Raw genomic sequence first — 23,677 nt, forward strand, 5'->3', positions numbered from 1 at the left:
GCTACCTTTTGCGATATGCATATTGCAGAGCTGGATATTGCGATAACGATACATTTGCGGTATATTGTGCAGGCCTATTATGTACATTCTGATACATTCTGTTGGATAATGGATTATAAACTGTGTTCTTTCAAAAAATGGCTTAAAATTTCATCATAAATTAAATATATTTAACCGCAGGCCTCATCCTAATGTGTATAAATTCATCCAGTAGCTGGAATCTCTGCATGTCAAGAGTAACACGTAGGTACAGTCAGGACCATAAATATTTGGACAGACACACATTCTTTCTCATTTTGTTTCTGTACATTAGCATAGTGAATTTTACATAAAACAACTCAGATGCCATTGAAGTGCAGACTTTCAGCTTTTATTCCATGGGTTGAACAAAAAGATTGCATAAAGGTGTGAAAACCTAAAGCATTATTTAAACACAATCCCTTCATTTCATGGGCTCCTAAGTAATTGGACAATTGACTTCCATGCTATTGCATGGGCAGGTGTGGGCAATTCCCTTGTTATGTCATTATGAGTGAAGCAGATAAAAGGCCTGGAGTTGATTAGAGGACTCGTGCTTGCACTTTGAAGATTTTGCTGTGAACAGACAACATGCGGTCAAAGGAGCTCTCCATGCAGGTGAAAGGAGCCATCATTAAGCTGAGAAAACAGAAAAAAACCATGCCAGAAATTGCTACAGTATTAGGAGTGGCAAAATCAACAGTGTGGTACATCCTGAGAAAGACAGAAAGCACTGGTGAACTTAGCAACACAAAAAGACCTGGACGTCCACGGAAGACAACAGTGGTGGATGATGGCAGAATCATTTCCATGGTGAAGAGGAACCCATTCACAACAGCCAACCAACTGAACAACACTCTCCAGGAGGTAGGCGTATCAATATCCAAGTCTACCATCAAAAGAAGACTGCATGAAAGTAGATACAGAGGGTACACTTCAAGATGCAAGCCACTCATAAGCCTCAAGAATAGGAAGGCTAGATTGGACTTTGCTAAATAGCATTTAAAAAAGCTAGCACAGTTCTGAAAAACCCTTCTTTGGACAGATGAAACCAAAATCAACCTCTACCAGAATGATGGCAAGAGAAAAGTATGGAGAAGGCGTGGAGAAGCACATGATCCAAAGCACACTACATCATCAGTAAAACACTGTGGAGGCAGTGTGATGGTCTGGGCGTCCATGGCTGCTAGTGGCACTGGGACACTAGTGTTTATTGATGACGTGACACAGGACAGAAGCAGCCCAATGAATTCTGAGGTGTTCAGAGACATACTGTCTGCACAGATCCAGGTGAATGCAGCCAAACTGATTGGGCGGCGTTTCATAATACAGATGGACAACAACCCAAATCATACAGCCAAAGCAAGGCAGGAGTTTATTAAAGCAAAGAAGTGGAATATTCTTGAATGGCCAAGTCAGTCACCTGATCTCAACCCAATTGAGCATGCATTTCACTTGTTGAAGACTAAACTTCAGACAACAAACAGCAACTGAAAGCCGCCTGGCAGAGCATTCAGAAGGAGAAAACCCAGCATCTGGTGATGTCCATGAGTTCAAGACTTCAGGCTGTAGTATGACTGCCAACAAAGGGTTTTCAACCAAATATTAGTAATGACCATTTTGTTTTCAGTTATGTCATTTGTCCAATTACTTACGAGCCCACGGAATGAAGGGATTGTGTTTAAATAAAATGCTTTAGTTTTTCACATTTTTATGCAATCTTTTAGTTCGACCCATGGAATAAAAGCTGAAAGTCTGCACTTCAATGGCGTCTGAGTGGTTTTATTTAAAATTCACTGTGGTAATGAACAGAAACAAAATTAGAAAGAATGTGTCTCTGTCCAAATATTTATGGTCCTGACTGGATATTATAAACATTAAAATTATTCCTATAGTAATTAAATTTTATGTCACTAAAGGGCAAAAAAGGACAGCAAAATCGTAAAACTGACCTAAAATAACGTAAGAAAGCCACAAATCAAGAGTTACATTAATAACGACTAGTAAATATATCGGATTTATTAGGTCACTTATGGCCAAGTTAGCACGAAGCAGCTAATTCGTGAGAAATACGGTTTAAAACCTCTGTATATCCCATGCATCTGAGCGAAATTAACAAACAATAATTTCTTTTTTATTTAGGCTAAAATAAAATTGAATGTCTGCGTCGTTTAAAAATGATCGCGTTTACCAGCAGGCCTATGCTAGCTGCTAGCTAGCGGACGTTAGCATCGGTTTCCTTCAGTGCCCCGCTTTCCGTCATATATCTGCCGTTTAGCATTAGCCTGGCGGTGCTACAGTCATGCAATCGATGCATATGGCGAAAAAAAGTTAAAATACCGATGTTTGGCGTCTTTTTCCACCTCAGAAACCCCACTGTGCTGCATGAAACGACAGCGTTGTTCGGGTTAGCCGCGCTGGGTTTGTTTGTTTGTTGACACGCTGAGGTCCAATTTGATTGGACGAAACGCCACCGTGCTACCTTCCTGCTCCAAAACCGATCGATTAGTGCGTTTTGGGAAATTTGCATACAAATAACTCTTCAAAAACTTAAACGTGTGAGTTTTATATGCATAAAATGCTTTATTGGGAGAGTTTCAAGAACTTATTCGGAAGCTGTTTTCCACACGACAAATCTAAATCAAACGTACCCGGAAAAGATGCGACAACAATTACTATTGACAGAAAACGCCACTCATAATAAAACACAAGGCGCTTTTTAAAACCCCATTGCAAACATAAAGCCGTTATTACAGTGTAATTACTTATATCAATGCCCGCTAAAGTTTGCGGAAAACGTTACCTTTGCGTCATATAGCACTTTAGCCTTGCTAGGGTCGGGTTCAAAGCACAGAACTCGTTCTCCTTTGTGAAAATGATATTTAATTCCTCGCGAATTCATTTGTTCATGGCGACGTGTGAGAGAGAAGACTTCGATCTGAAGCTACAAACTCCTTAACTCTTTCGTTTCCAAAACATTTCCCGCCCGGGGTGGTCTTCTTCTACGCAGGCTTCCAATAGAAGCAGGGTGGCGCTGTTGAAAACGGATGGTGCTTTCACTGGTGCTCGTAAATTTCTTTTATCATCCAGATGTTACGGAGAAGATTCGCTCTAATGGTTTAAATTTATGTTTAAAAACGAAGAAAATATTCACATTTACATTAGAGATGGACTAATATAACATCACATGCAGTAGTGACACTGATGAGACGTGTTTGTATTCATATAACATTCAAATTTCCCATAAATTCGAAAGCAACTTACAAAACTCCAATTCGATCAACAAAAACAGGTCTTTCACGGACACCGTACATGTGTAATTTCATAAATTGACCAATAGATGTCACAATAAGCTCACAAAAAGTCTACATAAAGAGTTTGAAAACTAATTTTTCAGAATAAAAAAAAATGTTTTTGTACAAACATGCCGAAAAACTAGAAGTAAAATTCGATATTTTGTCACACCTTTTCTAAAACAATGACATGTTTCTACATACAGTCACAATAATTATGTTAATTACTAAATTAACATATGATTATTAACAGTTTCTTTATCTGAAGTGGTATCTTACTTCAAAAGTCACATAATCTCTTAGAAAATTCTAATATTATGTCAAATCTAAGTGAAAGAAGGGACGACACTTATTTACTAAAATTACATAAAAAGATGCAAAAAATATCTGCAAAAAGTTTTCTTAATACCAAAATAAATAAAATATTTGGCTTAGTGATGCTAAAAATGCCGTCGTCATCTTATCAGTAAAACAATAGATATTTCACACTTGTTTATTTTAGAATCAGATTTCCTATTTTTCCAGGCTACAAGAAAATTGCAGTTTCATAAACAATTGATTTTTAGCACAACGTGCAAGTCCTGCAAATATAAACGATGTTAGTAAAAGATGTTGCCCAAACCAAACATGTTTTAGTAAATTAGTTACATTAATTTCCTTAGTTATTTTCTTCTTCTTCTTGTTAAAAAAAAGGATTAAAAAAGTTTTAAGAATGTATTATTTATCCCCTTTCTGACAAAAATGCCAAAACAAAAACATTATGATTAAAATCGCTAAAAACACTTCTGGACTTATAATAGATCAAGGTCAGATTATATCTGCAAATTAGGCAATTGTGGTCTGAGAAAACAATGCAAAAACATGCTAATGCTTGACTTCAGACTTGATAAAAACAAACAAGCAAACAAAAAAAAACAATCCCAAACATCTTTGAAAAGAAAAAAAAGTTTAACTCTGGAAAAAATTCTTGAAGTTTAGCAAAACAGGAAACGGTATTTGCTCAACCTACTAACACTCATCAATCAGAGAGCAAAGAAGGGAATGAAAAATTAATTGCAAGTGCAATTAATTTAAACATGAAACTATACCCTTTTTTTTAAGACAAAGGAGCTCCTTTAGTTTAAGTGTCTCCTCAAACATTTAAATTCAGAGTGATGTTTGTTCTGTTTTTGCTGTGGTCAATTGTTCTAGTGTGATGGGGTAAAAAAACAAACCGATTTTGTTGTTTTGGAGCTCAGATGTGGGCCTGGTTGTAATGCAGCCTTCACATGCAGGCCCGTATCCCCTTGACAGGCTCAAACAATGCAGTCCTCTGGCAGGAAACCGCGTTTCTGCAGCTGCAACTGATTTTAGACTCACTGTGAGCCACGTTTGGAAGGTAAGTTGCCAAAGCTGCACTGGAACTTTGCTCAGATGCAGAATTTCCCCTAAGTTTTGGGGTTTGAATCTGCTCTTCGTTTGAAAACGGTTGAATGTTTTTGTCTTTTACTTTCCTCCTCTACTTTTGAGGCTTATCTGGGCTCTTATCAGTGTCAGGTGGAGTTGCTTGTGTCTTGGGCAGCTTCCAGGGCTCCCTTATCAGTGGGCTGGCACCCTTCTCCACTCCTGTCTCCTCTCATTTTTCCCATTCCTTCACACTCAGGCCACATTTTCTACATCCCTGCGTCTCCTGGGAGCATCCGAGCTCAGGTTCTAAAAGAAACAATATTAACCCTACAGCTGCTTTTTGTTTGGCTAATAATAACTCACATACAGCCTCTGCTGATTGGCCTTTTATTTCCAGACAGACATACAGGTGGATTATTGGTCGAAGAGGATTATAACTTCTCTCTACGCATGGATGACCCAATGCCCGTCTGATCTAATCCCAGGGAACATTTCTGGATAAATGTTTGAGATTTTTATCAGTAAGTTTGGAAAAACTTTGGCCTGTTGAGCATAATATGTTTTTGGGACTCCACCCACTATAAAGCAACACCCGCGCGCGCGCGGACGCACTGTCCGAGTTTAGAAGGCGCTGCTCGAGTCGCCTTTACGCAGCGCCTCCAGCTTGGTGCGCTTTTACGCAGCGCTCCAACCTTTTGAGTTTTGGAGCTTTTAGTTGATGTGACACCGACAGGATCCGGTCTTTATGGTGGTGGTGGGTCACAGAGCCATACGGGGCTGATGAAAAATCCGAAATAGGAGCCATGTCCGCCGCGCAGGGACTCCTCAACAGCGTCTTCTCCTGCTCCTCTCCCGCTTCCAAAGCCATCGCCAAGCGGAGACTCCGTCAGACCCGCAGCTTGGACCCCGCCATCATCCGACACTGCGGCAACGGGAGCGACGCGCCGTTTCCGGCGGCAGGTGCGCCCGCGGGCGCTAAAGCGGCTTTACGCGCGCGGATCCCGGCACTGAAGGAGCCCATCGCCCCTTCGCTCTCCTCCCCCTCCATCCCCTCAGAGGTGTCCCCGTCCTCCAACTTCCACTTCGACTACGAGCTCGTTAAGCGTGCGAAACGGATTAGCGCCGCGGAGTTACCGAGGGGAGGCGGCGCGGCGCAGCCCGCGAGCGCCGGGACGCTCTTCTCCCCGCGGAGGTGGCTGCAGAGGAAAGTGCAGCCCGCGTGCCCTCGCCACTATGTGGTGTGGAACTCAGAGGTAACCCCACCACCACCCCCATCTACACCACATGTGATCCATGTGTCATAACACAGGGAAGCGCGCGCGGGTTCCCATTAGGGCGCACCGGTTCTGACAAAGAGGGAGCTCCACTTCACTGACTCTGTCTCTTAACTCAATAAGAGGAAAATCCACACGCATTAGATAATCCCAGCATGTGGGGGAGTGGAGTGCTGCCGCCTCCATTGTTGAGAATGTTGGGGTTACTTTCATATAAACATCAAATGGAGGGTGAATTAGAGGCAACCAGATTTGACATCCAAACCCAAAAAATCAGTGGATGACTGGTTTTTTTTTTAGGGGGTAGACTTTAAGGGGTCCACGTGCACTACTGAAATGGTATGGTTGTTTTTTCTGCTGCTTTTGTAAAAACCTGGTGTCTGTCTGTAAGTTCTCACGCCTGGGAGGAGTCGCTGCTTACACGTCTTCTTTGCATCAGCATCTCTCAGTTCTTGCAGTTTCCCACCACCCCAGATTTGTATTCTCCCCCCCCCCCCCCCCAATAAGGTCCATTGAGGCTAATTTGAGGCCATCAGTGTGGAGTCATTACTGCAAACTGGAGCATAACGTTATTACACTTCGGAGTATTATTACAATCGCAGCGTTGGGGTGACGTCAACTTTGGTACAAGGACAAAAACAAAACACAAAAGTAAATTCTGTAGTTTACAGCAGGATTATAATCTACAAAACCTGCAAACATACACTGTTCTTGGATCAGATGCATGCTCGTTTAGTCCATTCAGGTCAACATTGAGTGAAACCCAGCTCAAAAATAATAACCCCCTTAAATCTGGACGTATGTTATGATCACCTGTAACGTTATTCCAGACAAACCATCCACCCCAGTCTAGCTTAAAAAACACCAGATTTTCCATTAGACTTATAGTTGTAGTATATATTTTATAAGAAAGGGACTTTTTTTCTGCCCTTGATGGTTAAAGAGACTCAAACATTTGGAAAAAAAAAAAACAAACAGCGACTACTTATTTTCCTCATGAGATTTCCACATCTTGTATGAGTCACTCTTGTTCAAATTTGTACTGTGATCTGATTTTTATTTTCAAACTCCCTCCTTGTGGGGTTTACTTCTGTCTTTTGGGATAGAATTACGGATGTGGCTGAACCACACTACAGTGCACTAGCAAGTTAACTAAGACCCTTTTAAAAAAAAATTCTATTCAATTCAATTTTATGTAGCCCAAAATCACAGCAACAGTCGTCTCAATGGGTTTCGTACCGGTATTTGTAAAGTAAACATAAAATCTAAAAGGATCATGAATACATAGAATTTAATGGGAAAATTCTAAACTGAACTAACTAAACAGACCAAACTAAACTGGGCATCCCTGCCATTAGACCCTCCTTCGCAGTAAGGAAAAACAGGACGGACAGGCGATGTACCAGGACTCTTGGAGAAGAATGAACTTATCTAACTCAACACCAGAACTGTAGCTCCTGAGTTTACGTCCTTTCGTTCATTTGTCCTAGGATATCTCTTCACCCGTTTGTGCAGTTAGTGCAGGGATTCTGATCCTGATAAAAGCAGCTTTGCGTCAATATGCAAAACGGCTTCAGAGTCTGTTCAACTAAAGTTAGTCGTGTAAGCGGCCTAAGAGTAACGGTAGCATTAAGAGTACGTGTTAGTTTCTGTTCACCGGTGACAGCTCCGGTGTTAAAGGGTTAGGCCTTAGTCACGTGGAGCCGTACAGGGGTTGTGGGGTTTTGGGTCGTCCGGACCCACGGAGGATCCTAGAGAGGAGCGGCTGGATCGTCTCGCAGCTCCACTGGGATTCATACGGCCACTTCAAGAAGGGACGTCATAAAAATGCAACGCACCATTGTCGTGCGCCAAATGCTGCATGTATGGGGTGTGCAGGTGCCCGTAAGATGCCCACTCAAACTACACTGACTCCTTTCTATTGGTCAGGGTTTGGGGGGTTGAATACAATGAAACGTTACAACACGCTTGCATCTCCCTTGCATGTTGTATAAGTGATCGTTTTTATTCTTCAGGTAGTTCGGCTGTAAAAATGACCTCAGTTGGAATCACAGATAAAATACCTTTAAAGCTTAAAAACTATATATTTTTTTCATTTTTCCACACCAGCTGTTTATTTTGGTTAGGGAAGTTAGATTTGCTTCAGCTCATGTTAGTGGTGTTAAAGTCCCACCCCAATCCCCTTTTGATCTATCTTCACAGAGCCATCTCAGTGGTCTTTTGGTAATTAATACGGATGATGCAGGTTTTTTAAACAAAATCTAAAAACCTGTCAGTTTTTTTCGAGAACATGGTTTCAGCAGAGCGGCAGGAGTTCATTAAAAATTCACTTTTAAAAAAAATGTGGAGGAAATACATGTGATGGAATTGTTGAACTATAGAATAAGAACTCAAGAAGATCTGAGAAATGGACTAACTACAAAACGACATTATAAGGACTTATTCATGGCGAATGTTATTAAAAACCTATAGAGCCAAGGTAACCCAAGGCATTTCTTTTTTTTGCTTTGTAAACCTATTTTTACTGTTCCTTATACTTTTTTGTTGTATGTTTTAACTGTGTTTAAAAGGCAATAAAAAAAAGGAAACTTTTATGCTTTGGACAGGCAGGGAGTAAAATTTCCCATCATCCCTTTGCTTACTCCTGTTAGCTGACAGCGTGTCACAACCCCAACCTAACTGTAGCAGTGCAGCAAAGACGGCGACCAATACTGGAGTTGTCCAGCAGTACAGACGCAGCTCAGACGAGGAAAACAAAAGACGGATCTATTCGTCTACACGTGGATGCATCAGAATGGAGCGGACCAAGGGGGCTATTGGCCTGCCAAGTGTAGTTTTTGGTGTTTGTGCCTGATTCATGATAATAATGAATACTCAAATATGCAGTTTTAATCTTAGTTTTCTCTTTACGTGTCCTCCATCATGAGAAAAATGTGACAAAAACATGTTAAAAATACCAAAAACTCATTTTTATTGGAGTGGGTCTTCAAATAGCACTGGTAGAAATGGAGAGCTCTGTTTTAATCCGTGCCAAATCTTTATTATTTATGGGAAGTTGCGTCCAGTTGTGTATTGTTTGCATGTCAACCATTCAGCGTGTGTGAGGTATTAAAGCCACCCGTGGCGATTGGTTTACAATACTTTGCCTTTTAAGGAGGGAGACGCAGACAGAAGACCAGATGAAGATGGAATAGTTTACATGTCTGCACTTTATTGACAACAATTCCTGTACGGTTTTTGGATTTTTTTTGGTCAGATTGAGGATTTTGTAAAACTCATTAAGATAAAAAAGAAAAAAAGAAAGCATCACACCCTGTATGTTACTAAAGTTGATGATTGACTGGCTGGATTTTATTTGTTATAAAAGTTATCAGCTCAGCAGTTTAACATCCCATCAGCACCCGCTCTAGCAGAAAAGCATGACCATAAAACCGCTTGTTTTCTTTTTTTTTTTTTACTGGGACTGCTGGAATTCGTAAACCCTCCTGGGCTTCTGTTTTCCTTTACAGCTAATTCAGCCAGGGTGCCTGAATGTTGACTTTTTATTTCTATTTTTAGACCCACTCGTACTCTGAAGATAAGACTTTTGTTGAAAAGAACGAGTCGAAAATTAAATCTGATAGAAAAACTACCACTGAATGATTGATGGCTGGTGAGTTAAAGCGATGCAGCGTTGGACTATCAGGTCACCAGTTTGGCCAAAAATTTTTGGAAGACGTTTGCACCAATTTACCAGGACCTGATGACCAAATAGAATGGAAACAGACACTTGCTTGGATTTGGTATATTTTAAATTTCCCCATTGCTTTTTGAAAGTACTCAGACAAAACCCAAGGAAGTCTTTCCCACCTTCCTTAAGACATTCAAACAGGTTTTATTTTCCTTTTCTGATCTAGTTGTCCATTGCTGCTGGCTCAGGCAGTGGAGGGAAAAATGTCCACATCAGATTGCTCTGGAATTTTCTGCCAACATTTCCCATTTCCTGAATGAGCATATTGGCCATTTGAGGTTCAAACCCCACAAGGATCAGAAAAGAAAACATGTTTATGAAAAGACCAAAGTGTGGGTTGAAAGAAAAGAATGAAAATAGAGGAAAATTGTAACTTAGAGTTGTGTGAGAAAGAAATTAAACTCCTTGGAAACCCAAAAAGATTTAAAGTTAACAACAGAATTTAAATAAAGCTGGAAGATGAATTTATGACATGTTCAATTGTATTTTTTCTTGCTTGTGACTAAGGTGGTGGAAGCAGATGTATCTAGAGAGAGCTTAGGGGAAAAACATAACTACAAGTAAACTACATGAATTTTAATGCACAAGATTTAGGAGATGTAAGAGCCACAACTGGTTTCAAGCCATGTTTACAGCACTTCGGCAACGCGCGTTCAAGCAACCACTTCCAATGAAAAGTCTATGTAAACATGCATATATGTGGGTTTCAGGCTTCTGCGTTCAAAACTCTTGCATTCATGTGTAGCTATGCAAGTTTCTACAACTGTTTTTGGGCGCTGCGTACAAAGCCCGCGGCCATTAAACACGCTTAGAAAGTTAAACCAGTTGAACTTTGACCAATCAGGGACTCAGATTTGGTAGTGACATATGGGTGGCTTCTCTTTTAATTCATGGAAGTCCCGACTATTTGAAAATTGATCATGAGGGAGAAATTAGGGATTGTGTTTTGTCCCTAAACAGAATTCTAAGACACCAAGTCTTTCATTTATCAGAATAGAGCTGTGAAAGAAAAAGCCAGGAGCAAGATTCACGAGATTTGCACCGCTACAACGTTTCGCACAAAGCCTCTTCCAATAGTGAGTACTGAACATACACTAGCATCGGGTAGCAACAGTGTGAACACTATATGCTAAACAAATGTTTAACAATGCTCGTTTAGTGCGCTTTTGAACGCTCATCACATGCCCGGCATATACTATGAATAAGACTTAAGACTAGAACTGTTTTGACATTAGTCAAACAAGTGTTTAAACCATCAAAATGTTCTTAAAAGATCTTCTCTACATTGTTATACTTCGCTCACACTGGGCTTGGAAGAGTGTTCAAGCGATGACTTCTGATAAAAAGTCTATGTAAACCCGCTAATATGCCCGATTCGGGCTTCTGCGTTACAAACTCAGGTGTTCACATATTGCTACGCATATTTTTGAGTACGTTTTCACACAAAATGCGTGGCAATTTAATATATGTTGAAAGTTAAACTAGGGGAAACCTTGACCAATCAGGGACTATGTATTTGGTAGTGACGAATGGATGGTGTCGCTTTTTTTTTTATCATGAAGGAGAAATTAATAATTGTGGTTTGTGCCTGACCGGATTTCAATGACACCAAGTCTTGCATTTATCAGAATAGAGCCTGGAGCAAGATTTGCACCACTACAATGTTTCGCACCAAGCCTCTTCCAACTGTAGGTGGTGGACATGCATTAGACTGAAGCCTGAAATAAGTCAAACACAATTTCAACCATTTAAATGCCCTCAAATTATCTATCTTATCTTGTTAGTTTATTTTTTTTAAGACTTTAAAAAAATTTCCACGATTTTTGTGCATTTCTGTTTCTTGAAATACTCGGCTGTCAAGTGTTAACTGACATTTGAAACCCTTCAAGCTCAGGAACGATAAAGCAAACATTGCCAAAGTGAGCTTGCAGAGATGTGTTAGAGCCGTTTTCCAACCCTCGGCGAACACTCCTGCATTTTTTGAAATCCTACCCTGGTAAAAAAAAAAAACACACTTGCCTTTTAATGACTGTCGTCATTAGGCTTCTGTGGTGCTTGATAATGAGCGGAATCAGGTGTGCTTAAGAAGGGCAACATGGAAAATGTGGAGGCTAGTGTTCACCAAGGACTAGGGTTAAAGGGCACTTCGGTAGACTCTGGCGCAGTAAAAATCCATTGTAAACACTAAACATTAGAAGGTCCCATTTTCCATTGTCAGTAACACAACTCTCCAATACCCCAACATACATATATTAAAACATGAATTAAACAGAATTGTGCTCAATAAGAAGAATTATAGTAGACAAGAAAAAAGATGGTTTTAGCTCTAAAAGTATTTTTTCCTCCCACAAAAGACAATGCTTTCTGTACATTATTTGTTAGATTCTAAGGCAGGGTCCTCATATCCAGGCCTCGAGGGCCGGTGTCCTACATGTTTTCCAAACATCTTTTACATCTGAAGTACATCAGATCACGTGTAAGGACGCCTAACCCTTGTGCTATCTTAGATGACCCCACCCTTTTCCATTGACGTGTTCTTCCTACCATGACAAAGGTGGATAAAGGTGGAAAGATCTCATGTAATCCAGGACACCAGTGAAGATCACAAATCATTGATGAAAAAAAGTTCAGAGCACTGTCTAGTGGGTCTAGATGACCCACCTCCCAATGTTAAATTGCCTAGGATAGCACAAGAGTTACTAAAGTCCCAATTTTAGAGCCACTTACCGTTGCATGTGAGACTGTATGATCCAGGTTAAGTCCCGGATTGTTGTGGGAATCCAGAACCTGGACATCTCTACATTCCATTTTAACAAAGCAATTTTATACTTTACAAAAAATCTGGATGGAGCACAAATATGGTAGAAACGTGAAAGGGAAGAATTTGTTTGGTTTTGTCCTGATGGTTGTATCCTACAGAGATACTGTATCTTGAAAGAAATGGGTAATTTAAAGATATAGTTATTTTGAAAGTCCATAAATGAAGTTTCATCCATAGTACTAAAACACATAGTACTAAAACTAAAACTCTAAATAAATGTTTTAGTACTATGGATGAAACTTCATTTATGGACTTTCAGAGTTAGTTTTAAATAACTAAACCAAATTATTTTGCATAACTTACAGGAGAAATAGACACTTCTTTTTCCAATGATGCAAGTAGAAGCAAACTTCTACTTGACATGGTTTTTTGGCAACAATATCAGGCCAAAATACTCTAAATATGATGAAGATAAACTCTGAAAAACGATCCCCTACCATGTTATGTTGGGATTTCTTGGGGGGAAATAATTGAGCCTCATGTTTTGTTGAGAATCTAAGGAGCGTAGGGATCTGACACAGGTCATGGCAAAGATCCAGGAGAGTTTTTTTTCTCCTTTTTCATCACAGTGGTCCAGATTGTGTGGCAACAAGCGTTATGAATCAACACTTAAAGCCCGTAAGCTACCAATAAGCAAATTAAACCGGTTTTCTATAACCTTGAGATTTAAACTGGTTAAATATCCCGTCAGCATCAAAGGGCTTGCTCTTTTTAACTGAATGAACAGCTCTATGGTGAACGTAAGTCAAAACAGACAAAAAAGGCTTTAGTGGGAATACGTGTAGATTCTTCAAATGCTGACAGGCTGTAGGAAACACAAAGGTTTGAACTTGTGAACCTACCTGCCATCCATTTAGCCTTTCCTCCTTTATATCCTCCCTATGTTCCCTTAAAATGATGGAGCTGCGTTGGAGGGACGAGGCCTTGATGGGTCGAAATCTTTGGAATGCTCTTTGCAAAAGCACACGCCAGTACAAAAAAAAAAAACGACTAATAATCACCCGGCCTTGGGGTTGCCGAGCCAAAACTTGGACAGCTTTAGCAAATCTGTCAAATTGTCGTGCGTTGAAGGTTTCAGCATTATCCCTAATAGAGCTTAGAGCGGCATAATCCTGATGGAGAGGGGGTGAATGCGGGATGTCATCACGCTCTTGCAGAAGCATTGTGAAGAAACTGGTTGGTTTTCTTTGGTGCGGCAGATTTAGGACTACAGATGTGTTGGAGTGAACGACGGATATCTACTGAATGAGCCTCAAAGACCCACTCCCATAAAAATTGTGTTTCTAAACATGTGTTTTTGTACATATATACATATATATGTATATATACATACATATATATGTATGTATATATGAAGAACATTGAGATTAAAGTTGAATTTCTAAGTATTTCTTTATTCAAGTCGCTCTGAATCAGGGAAATAAAATACTGTTTGAAATGGACCGTATTTGTGACGTAGAAAATATACTCTCTGAAACGGGGAAGGGAAGGGGGGCGGGGTTGCTCTGTGCCAACAATCCCACACACAACTAATGCCGCTCTGCAGAAACTACATCCTAGAAAATGACAGTTTATTTCCCGTCATGGCTAAAAACGACATGGTCATAATTAAAAGACCACTGGAAATGCTCTGAGAATAGATCAAAAGATGATCGGAGCGGAACTTTAAAGGGCATAATTTCATGTCAGACAAACAAGATAGCAGGATGGCTGCATTATTAGAGTTCAAAGACTTCAAGTCCCACTCCAAGTGTATTTTTTCTATCGTAAAATTGTTCCCAGTGATCTTTTAATTATAACGATGCCGTTTTCCTGCTCAAATCAAAAAACCTGCCATTTTTTAAGACATTTTTTTCTGCAGATCTGCAGGACCTCATTAGAAATTCACTTTTGGGGGGTGTGTGGTGGGAATGTTGTTGCAGAGCTTAGCCTAGCCAATCTCCTAGCATGCCATCGTTTGCACTCTCTCTCTAGCGACCAGCGCCTCACAAGCCCAAGCCAACATTAGCGTAGCATAAAAAACTGTGAGCAAAATCGGGGGTATCCCGCCGCACAGCTCAGAGCCAGATGGCAGCTCAGATGAGGAAATGGAAACGTACATGGATCTATTCGTCTGCAAGTGGAGGATTTAGAATGGGAGCGGAGAAAAGCGAGACATTGGCCCGACCACGGCAGTAGCTGTGTCATAAGTCCGAGCTCTTCAAACATCCTGTTTTCATCTGCTCCTTATCCAATGTGGTTCGAATGATTAGAAATTTTTAGAAACCTAACTTCTTTTACATGTATTTCATTATGAGAAAATGCTACAAGAAGATGTTAGAAACACCAAAATCCTCATTTTCATATGAGTAGGTCTGCAGAATTCGGGGATTTTCATTTGTCCAGAAAAAGCAATATCTTTCTGTGGTTGTCTCCTGTTGTTTATTGTTCTACTTCATCCGTGTCTTGGGTTTTTCATCTGGAAGAAGCTCTGGATGCACACGAGCGGATCTGTCCAGGATTGTAGTTTAATTATGTTGTTTATTAGGTTGAATGGGCCTGCTTGTAGACATATCTGGGATGGACAGGAAGCTTTTTGGCATTCAACAGACTCACGAAATAAACCACAGAAAAGTTATTCGTGATCCTTTATTTAGCAAATTTTGTTTTTTTACCGCATAATTGATCTAGCCTTTTATCTGGGAGGGACAGCTGGTTTGAACTTCCCCTTACTTTGATATGTAATCCAAATTATTTATCTGGAGAATGAGCCACTGTGGGACTATTTTCAGACGACCCTGTGCCAGACCCAGAGGAGATGTGGGCTCTTTACAGCTCACCGGTGCAGGAATATGCAACGTAAACCAACTGATTCTGAGTTACGTTACATCACTAACCAAAAGTGTTACGTGTCAGCGCAAAACTGCTTTTCTCTGCTTCAAAATCTGTTTCTGTTGATTCGGAGCATGGTAACTCAAAGAATGTCAACACAGGAGCTAAAGCTTCTGTGTTAAAAGGTAAATTAAAGATAAACTACTTTTTATTAAATCAGCTTTTTAAAAAATGGAGTAAAAAGTCAATGATTTGCTATCTGTCTGTGAAGTTGTGTTAGCATCTTAGCTACTGAAATAAGGAGAAACAACATTAGAATTAGAAAATCTTTGGACTTAAATCACTTGGAATTCAAAACAGGATTCAATAATAAGAATTCGAAAACAAGAATTTAAAAACTTAGATTTTTATTTAGTGTGTCCCTATTTACAAGCAGTGATGCAATGTATGAAGTCTAAATTTGTCATGTTTTCGTCCAGAACTGACCAGATTTACTGAGACTGTTAAATCATTTACATAAAGTTTTAGGTCGGGATTTAGAGGCTAAGAACTTTTGCTTTCACAACACCCAAAGAGATAAAGGTCATCTAACTCAAAATTGCAGCTATCGACATGTTTATTTCCTACAACATGCAGTTGGAGCCATTTCAAAAAAAACTTTAATCTTTTTAAATGGGAGAACTGGCAAAATTGGTGGCTGACTAAATTACTTTTTTGGCCCACTATGTGTGTGCGTGTGTGTATATATATATATATATATATATATATACACAACCGAACATCCTCTGATACATTAATCACTGCACATTTGTGTTGAGTTTTCCTTCCTTCTTCCTCCTAAACTTCATAAATATGTACACAGTATAAATATGGTTAATATGGTTAAAATTTTGTAGGATTATCAGATAACACACAGTTTTGATGTTAGGTCGAGAACACAGCATGGTTGGACAGCTTCACGGGGGGGATGGCCCTGTTTCACAGGTTAAAATATATACATGCTATGTTGTCGTGTGCAGGTGGTGAGCTGCATGGAGAAGTGGCTTTTGTTTGGAAAAATAAAAAGTAAATAATCTAGAAGATCTGCGGCTAGTGTGAAAACTATTTACGAGGCCCAAAAGTAAAGTAGTGAGCTACCCTAAAAGTCCAGAGCTAAGCAGGTAAGTGAAGCATTGCTTTAGTTGCATTAAACATACATTTAAATGTAAATTAAAGGCACAAAAATGGCAAAAGAAATGTGTGTAGTAACCACAAGATCAAAGAGGTAGCACCGATTTATGGGCGTTCCACCAAAAACTGAAAATGATGACGTCATTTCATAGCAGTGAGGGTTTGGTAAGAACATTTCACGGATGGATAGGAAGGTTTTTCCCAACACCGGCAACAGCTCCAGTGTTAAAGGCTTAAAGGTGTTGCAAAGTTTAAAATGATAACATTCTGATGAAATACCTGCCAGAGTTTAGTTTGATGAAACAAATATTATGAAGTTTTTACGGTTCCTTTTGAAAATGTTTGTGGCTCCTTAAGCTCCTTTGACAATTACTGCTTCCATTGAGCTGTTGAGTCTCATTAGCCGCGGTTACATGGGCAGAATATCTTGATCGGATCAATGGTCGGGTTAAAATTCACCCGTGCACATGGGCACAGAAAACCTTTTTCCGATTAGAACAAACGTTCCCATGGCTCACACTTTCATTTGGAATGAATCATCTAGGCATGCGCAGTAGTGTAAAATCACCCGGATTAGGAAATAGGTCCCGTTGTAAACAAACCACTGCCACAGACAGACAGCATGTGCTGCGGCTCCGTAATACGAGACGATAATAGCGCACATAAATGTATGGAAATAACATCAGCCTTTATTTTGGTGGGACACAACTGGAAACACAAATCCACGTGACTCCACGGGACATTTATTTCTGCTCTGAAAAGTTCACACAGGCCGCCCCAAAGCCACTCTGTGAGCTAGCGGCCCGAACTCTGTTCGAACACGGTTCCTCCTGAGTCCTGCAGCCGCTAACCCAGAGCGGCGGGGCGGCTCGCAGTCTGGATTCTCCCACACATAAAACGCACACGTAACAAAGCATCCTCCCCCCTCGGACACAAAATTATTAATCCAGCTCCTCTGCTCACTCGGGTGCCAGTGGACTGAGTGAGCGTCGGGGAGCACGAAGCGAGAGGGAGGGAAAGAGAGGGGAGAGCCAGAGGGGCGAGAGCGGAGCGGCGCTTTTCACGGGGCGTCCGCAGAGCCACACACCATCTATGCGTGACGTAACCCAGAGCAGCAGTGACACACGATCGGAATGACCGTTTACATGCTCCATGATCGGATAAACGATCGGTATAACCCACCTATCTCGATCGGAAAGAAATTCTGATCCGAACGAGTCTGATCGGGGCAGAGTATTCCGAACGGCGTGTTTACATGACGCATTTTCTTTCCGATCAGGCGTTCTTTCCGATTACTTTTGCCCATGTAAACGCGGCTATTGTTTATGTCGGTGTTTCTCTGCGTCTCAGCTATGGAGTAGTACTCTATATTTTGGCGTCCAAAAACCGTCTTACGTGTATGTCAGCTGCCCTGAAGGCCTGACGTAAACTGGCGCTTGTGAAGGACCCAAACACTGTGTGTGCATGTGTGAACCCAAAGTTTGATGCCTTGCCTCATTTGTGCTCTGAACCTCGACCCCTCGCGGGGTACATGTTTCCATGATACGCCGCTGAAAAGAACCATATGAAACAGTGGGGTTCAGCGCTGTTTTGGTTCAGAAAATCTCTCCTTTGGGATGTTTTTCCAACAATGGAGTAAAAGAGAGCAGTCTGAAATAGAAACGGCTGAAAAGTAAACATTCATTTCTGCTGTCAGAACCCGTCTGTTGAAGATTAAACCGGTTCGTCAGCCCAGAGAGCTGCAGGCTTGAGTTACTATTGGTGTGGATAAATGAACTTAACTTTTATGGGAGACAATCCAGATGCAGCATTTGGATGATCACATTGTGGGCTCACTATTAAAGGGGCAAAAACATCCCTCCCTTCTGTGTTTTTCTGTTATTATCCGACATCCCTAATGGCCTTTCTAATGTAGTTTGTCATGAGTCAGAAGGAAAGCATTGATAAGATTCCCCCTACGTTTGCCGTCAGGATTACTGCTTCCCAATTATGTTTTCATCCCAACTTGGAGGATAAACTCTGGTAAAACGATAGTCTCACTGGGCAAAAATGCTTCTCAGTGTTTCAAAACACTTTGTCTAATCTTGGAACGGTTACAGAAAGACCGACACCGACCAACTGTCGCATAAATCGGCCGACGTACTTCGTTCTCACTATTCACCTCCATCATGGATTCATGGGGCTTTTTTTGTCAGCCTGGCGATCACAAAAACAACTGTTCACGATTTGAGCCGGATCCTGAGAGCTCTAAGTGTTCCAGAAAACTCCTGGGAGAGTTTACCTCACTCAACTTTAATCCATCCTCAAAAGAAATATAAACACGTGCAGGAGTTACATGATTAACCCTTTAACAACTGAGCTCTAGCTCCACTGTTGACCATGTTTGAATTATTGTAATTCTTCGAGTTTATGTTTATGCAACAACTTTACTAAAGTGTTCTATATATATATTTCTTTTCTCCGTGTCAGAACCCATAGGACTTGCGTCAATTGTTTAAACAGTCGTAGAGCTATAGTAGTTCAAAGAGCTTGTGTTATTTGCCGTCACCGGTGACAATAATTTTGGCGTATAAGTATAAATAAGCTCCCTACTGTTTGAAATGTGTTTTATACTGTGAATTGAATTAAATAAACGGAATAAACAAAATCAATACTAATGCTACGTACACACTGGTTCGAGAACATGCTGTAAGCATACAGTGTTCACACTGGGGTAAAGCGACCCGATGCTAGCGCATATACTCACAGTTGGAAGAGGCTTTGTAACAAAAGGTATGGAATCTTGCTCCAGGCTTTTTCTTTCACTGCTCCAGTGCGATGAAAGACTTAGTGTTTTGTAATTCCAGCTGAGCACAAACCGCAATAATTAATTTCTCCTTCATCGTCCCCTTTCAAACAGTTTGTACTTCCGTGTTTTAAAAAAAGGACGCTAACCATACGTCACCACCAAATCTAGTTATGTGCATTAGTTGCACATAATTTTCCTACCATGCCTCAGACTTTGGTAAAAGTTTGATTGGTGTATTTTGATAGAGGTGTGAGGTATGATGATCCAAAGCATCTCCATCACTAAAAAAACTTAATTTTTTTTAAATTCTTTGGTCAACACAGGAAGATCTTGAAATTCGAACATGAAACCAGTGGTAACCCATATCACTACAGTCTAAGGCAGGGCTGCCCAATTCTGATCCTCAAGATCTACCATCCTTCGATCCCTCTTTGCATTTCTTGCTGCTGATATCTGCATCAGATGATTGAGTCAATCAGAATAAGGAGACACCCGAGTCAGCAGTGTAGAGAGAGCTGTGAAACCGGGTCTGCAATGAATTGCAACTACTTGGGCCAGATTTTAAAGTGGAGAAGATGGAACAACCTGACAACAGTCTTGACCCCAACATTGTTGAAAATTTGTCTTAGCTGCTAGATCTTGACTAGTTCTTTGGCTGAATCCAAATTGCTTCCCAACTCGGATGGTGTCTCCCTATCCCTACATTTATCCATTTGTGTTTCAAACAAACATGACACCATTTTAATATGAAACGACACACGAGCCAATATCAACTTTCAGACTTTTCAAGTTTATTTTTTTAATCAAATATATATTAGTTTCACTCTATGAGTGTATTGAGTCTCTGGTATACCTTAGCCATTACAGCATATGCAGGAACAGAAATAGGAATCTGTTACCATCGGGGGTTTAGTAACATCTGCCAGCAGCATTTTCAGAAACTAGAGAGCGGTCAAAATAACACTTCAAAGGTAAATTTGGTTGCAAAGCAAATCTAAATCTGTCAACTAGATCAAATTCTGCTGAGGACAAAGAAAAGCACCAAATCCTCTTTCATTTGGGTTTGACGGATCACAATAATGCTCAAAGGAAGACTATCGCTGTCGTGATGTCTGCCCATTCCTCCAAAATGCTTTGATGAAGACATCAGTATTAGTTACAGTCCTACACAACTTTCTCTATATTTAGTACATCATTCCGGAACAATACTTTTATATAGAAGCGGTAAATAGAAAATATGTTGTGTATGTTTTCAGGAAAAACGTTGGTCTTTCATATCCCCTCCTGTCTAGAAAAAATAAGTCCAAAGGGATATGTTTGGTTATTGATTTTCATTTAAACGAGTTCATAAAAGACAATCCATATATCTCACCATTTTTCTGTACTCCTTTTGTATTTTTTTCAGTATATTGTACTGGAATGTTCAGCAGAGCATTGACCAAGGTGTCATAGCTCCTTCTGCAGCCCCGTTCCAGGGTTCATTCAGCTGTTTTGTAATGAGGAAGTTTCTGCACATTAGATTGGCAGAATCTGTCATGCTTTTTAACCTCCAGTCAGCGTCTGTTGGTTAAAAAAAATCAAAGATTAAACAAACCAAGGGTTTGTGCATTTTGCCTTGTTACACTCCATTGTAGTGTGTGAGTCTGTGCCAACGGTAGGAAGAGGTCATTTTACGGAATTATTTATTTGGAATTCCAGCTGCATACCGATTCCCTGCGGCGAGCTACTGACTGAGTGACCTCCAGCTTCTTCTCCTTTGTGTCTCTTTGGTCTTTCGCTTCATTCCTGCTGCTGTTTATCTTTCACTGGATCCTACTTTCACCTAGTCTGATAGTATTTGTGGATTTATTTATTTTTTTAGTGTGTGCTGACAATGTGTGACTAAAACAAAAATGCCCAAAGTACAACTTCATTTTCTTATGTAAAGGTTTTATTTAGGCTCAAAATGAAATTAAACAGATGACCTACTTTTTTTTTTTAAAAGGAGCAGATACACCTAAAGGTTTTTTTTTAAGGCAAACAGTAGTTTTATCAAAAAAAGATAAAGAAAAACAAACATCTGCTTTACTAAAAGGATAAAATAAAGCAGCCAAAGCAAAACGAGTAATTGATTAAGCAGTTTAGACTGCTGTGTAGAGGTATCAGATTTTTAGTGTTTAGCTTACTCCACCTCCTAAAACCTGCACCTTTGGTCAAAAGGCTTAACAACTGGACTGAGTGACCCCTCCCCCCTCGCGTTCCAAACAGGAAGTACCCGTTGGCTCCAGGAGCCCAAAATCCCACCTCCAATGAGATGTCTATGTAAACGTGCGTAAAAGCACAGTTTGGGCTTCTGTGTTCAACTCTCTGGTTCGAGCACGGCTGCGTCCATTTCTGCGATCGTTTCGGGCTCTACGTACAAAACGCTCGGCGATTAAAATTTCAACCGGTTGACCTTTGACCAATCAGAGACTCGGATTTGGAAGTGACGTCTTTTTCAAAACACAGAAGCGGAAATTGTTTGGAAATGGACCCTGGTGCGTGAATTAATAATTGCAGTTTGTGTCCAGCCGGAGTTCTATGACACCAAGTCTTTCATACATGGGAATAGAGCTGTGAAAGAAAAAGCCTTTGTGCTGTTTCAACATTTCAAACCAAGCCTCTTTCAACTGTAAGTAGTGGACATGCACTAGTAAACAGTAAGAAGCCCGTCCATGCTTGTCCAGTGTGAAAACCATCGGGCTTGAATGCCTGGTGTGTACACCTTCTGTAGAGAAATAAACAGCTATTACTCAGTCATGCTATTGGTCAGAAAAGCCATTCTGGCTCTGATACCTTCTTTTTAAACATGTTCTTGACAAAACAACTTTTTTTTTCAAGCTATTGTTTTCCTGCAGTGCAAGTTATTCAAGTTTTAAACTGAACAGTCAATAAAAACGTTCAAAACGTTTGACAGATTTCGTCTAGCCCACTTCCAAGTGGTAGGGGTGTGGACTTCCAACAAGCTCACTCCTGACTGGTGAGAGAAGTTGCCATAGAAACGTTGACCCAGACAGTTTACAAAGGCATTGTGCCGTCACGTTTAGAATGGTCTAACTGGACGTGTTCCAACAAATGACTAGCGTCCTTTTTCCGGCTATTTTTGGAAAAAATAAGAAGCTTGAAAACATTATATCCAGCCAAGATGGTGACGACCGCAGAGCAAAGAAACCCACTTTAAATGAGCTTAATGCAGACCAATGTGTCAACATGACCACATGGTTGGTCCATCGTAGAAATAACCTATGGGTGGGCTATTCACTCACTAATGTAGTTGAAAGGAAGGAAATGGTTTTTTGGAGAAATGTTGTTTATGCAAACTGTACCAGAGGTTCAAACATCAGAGATGTTGGTCTTAAAGTTTTAACTTGCTTTGCTTTCACAAACAGCCCATTTGGGGATGGCATTACCCAAAACAAGCTCTTACCATCTATGAAGCGACGTTTAGGGTTTGCCAAATCAGGAACTCTTGGTAAAAGCCATTTGGGTGCTCCAGAAATTCAGGTTTTGTCTGTTTACCTACAACTTAACCAATACTTGTATCGCTTGTATACACCTGCTAGGATCCTTTTAATTGATGAAATATTCATAGAAAACACTCCAAAATAATGCTAAATCTGTAAAAGTTCCAAACCAAATCCTTCATTCACCCGAACAAAAACAGAATGAGAGAGACTGGAGCTCGGCAGCTATAAATAGCGAGCGACTGAGCGGAGGAATTGGTTGGCGTGCTCATGTTGCAGGTGTAAAGAGAGGCCAGAGATCTGTGTGAATGTTTTAAATATAGAACTGCTCAGGCAAACGAAATGATTAGCGTGTTGGTAAGTTAGTTTAATGTAAGCGATAAATGTCGTTCCGTTTTACCTCAAACAGGTTGATTTGAACAAATGAGTAAAGGCTGCCTGGAAAGCTGTATCTGGGTGGTCTTGTCCCCTCTAGTGGATAAGAAAGCTCATCGTGGGTTTTTTAATAGTACTAAGTACTAATGTACTGGTACTAATAATGCTAAATTAAACCTAGTATTGACAATAGATGGTGACGTTTGCCTGTTTGTTTTCTATTTAGCGTAAAGCGGAAATGTTTGAACCTTTTTTACTGATCATTAAAATAAAGTTAGCAAATTTGTTGCAGGGATTAAAAAGTCTTGTCAAAACTTTCTTCATAGAATTTATTTAAATAAAAAGTACAGTCAGTTGTTGATTGTCATACTTGCATTCATCCAATCCAAGGCAATCTAAGGCTTTTATTAAATGTTATTTAAAAAAAGCAAACATGTTTTTTTCCAAAAAAAATCGTGGATCAAATGTTCTTTATTTTTGTTAATCTTGTCTCTCTTTTTTTTTTTAAATTTAGAATGATTTGTAACCA

General features: G+C 40.2%; 2 protein-coding genes across 10 annotated transcripts in view; one reads left to right on the forward strand and one right to left on the reverse strand.

Annotated features, from left to right (window-relative positions):
- LOC101160633 (MSL complex subunit 3) overlaps positions 1–23,677 on the reverse strand; it is a 205,771-nt gene that overhangs the window by 8,886 nt on the left and 173,208 nt on the right. The window contains exon 1 of one of the 8 annotated variants that reach the window (XM_023965753.2): positions 2,822–3,079. The exons of 3 other annotated variants lie outside the window; for them this stretch is intronic. In XM_023965753.2, coding sequence (XP_023821521.1) covers positions 2,822–2,920 — 99 coding nt within the window. In that variant the 5' untranslated portion in view covers positions 2,921–3,079. Of the gene's footprint in view, positions 1–2,209; positions 2,564–2,821; positions 3,080–23,677 lie in introns of those variants that run through there. 4 more of the 8 variants (XM_078932064.1, XM_023965756.2, XM_023965758.2 and 1 more) reach the window with 4 other exon arrangements.
- The window catches only part of LOC101160392 (rho GTPase-activating protein 6), a 98,894-nt gene continuing 79,015 nt past the window's right edge, over positions 3,799–23,677 (forward strand). For both annotated transcript variants that reach the window (XM_023965744.2, XM_023965745.2), the window contains exon 1: positions 3,799–5,950. In XM_023965744.2, the coding sequence (XP_023821512.1) occupies positions 5,501–5,950 (450 nt within the window). In that variant the 5' untranslated portion in view covers positions 3,799–5,500. The remainder of the gene's footprint in view (positions 5,951–23,677) is intronic.

Source organism: Oryzias latipes, chromosome 2, assembly GCF_053564925.1.
Source record: "Oryzias latipes strain Hd-rR chromosome 2, Olatipes_Hd-rR_3.1".
In the NCBI taxonomy this organism is placed as follows: domain Eukaryota; kingdom Metazoa; phylum Chordata; class Actinopteri; order Beloniformes; family Adrianichthyidae; genus Oryzias; species Oryzias latipes.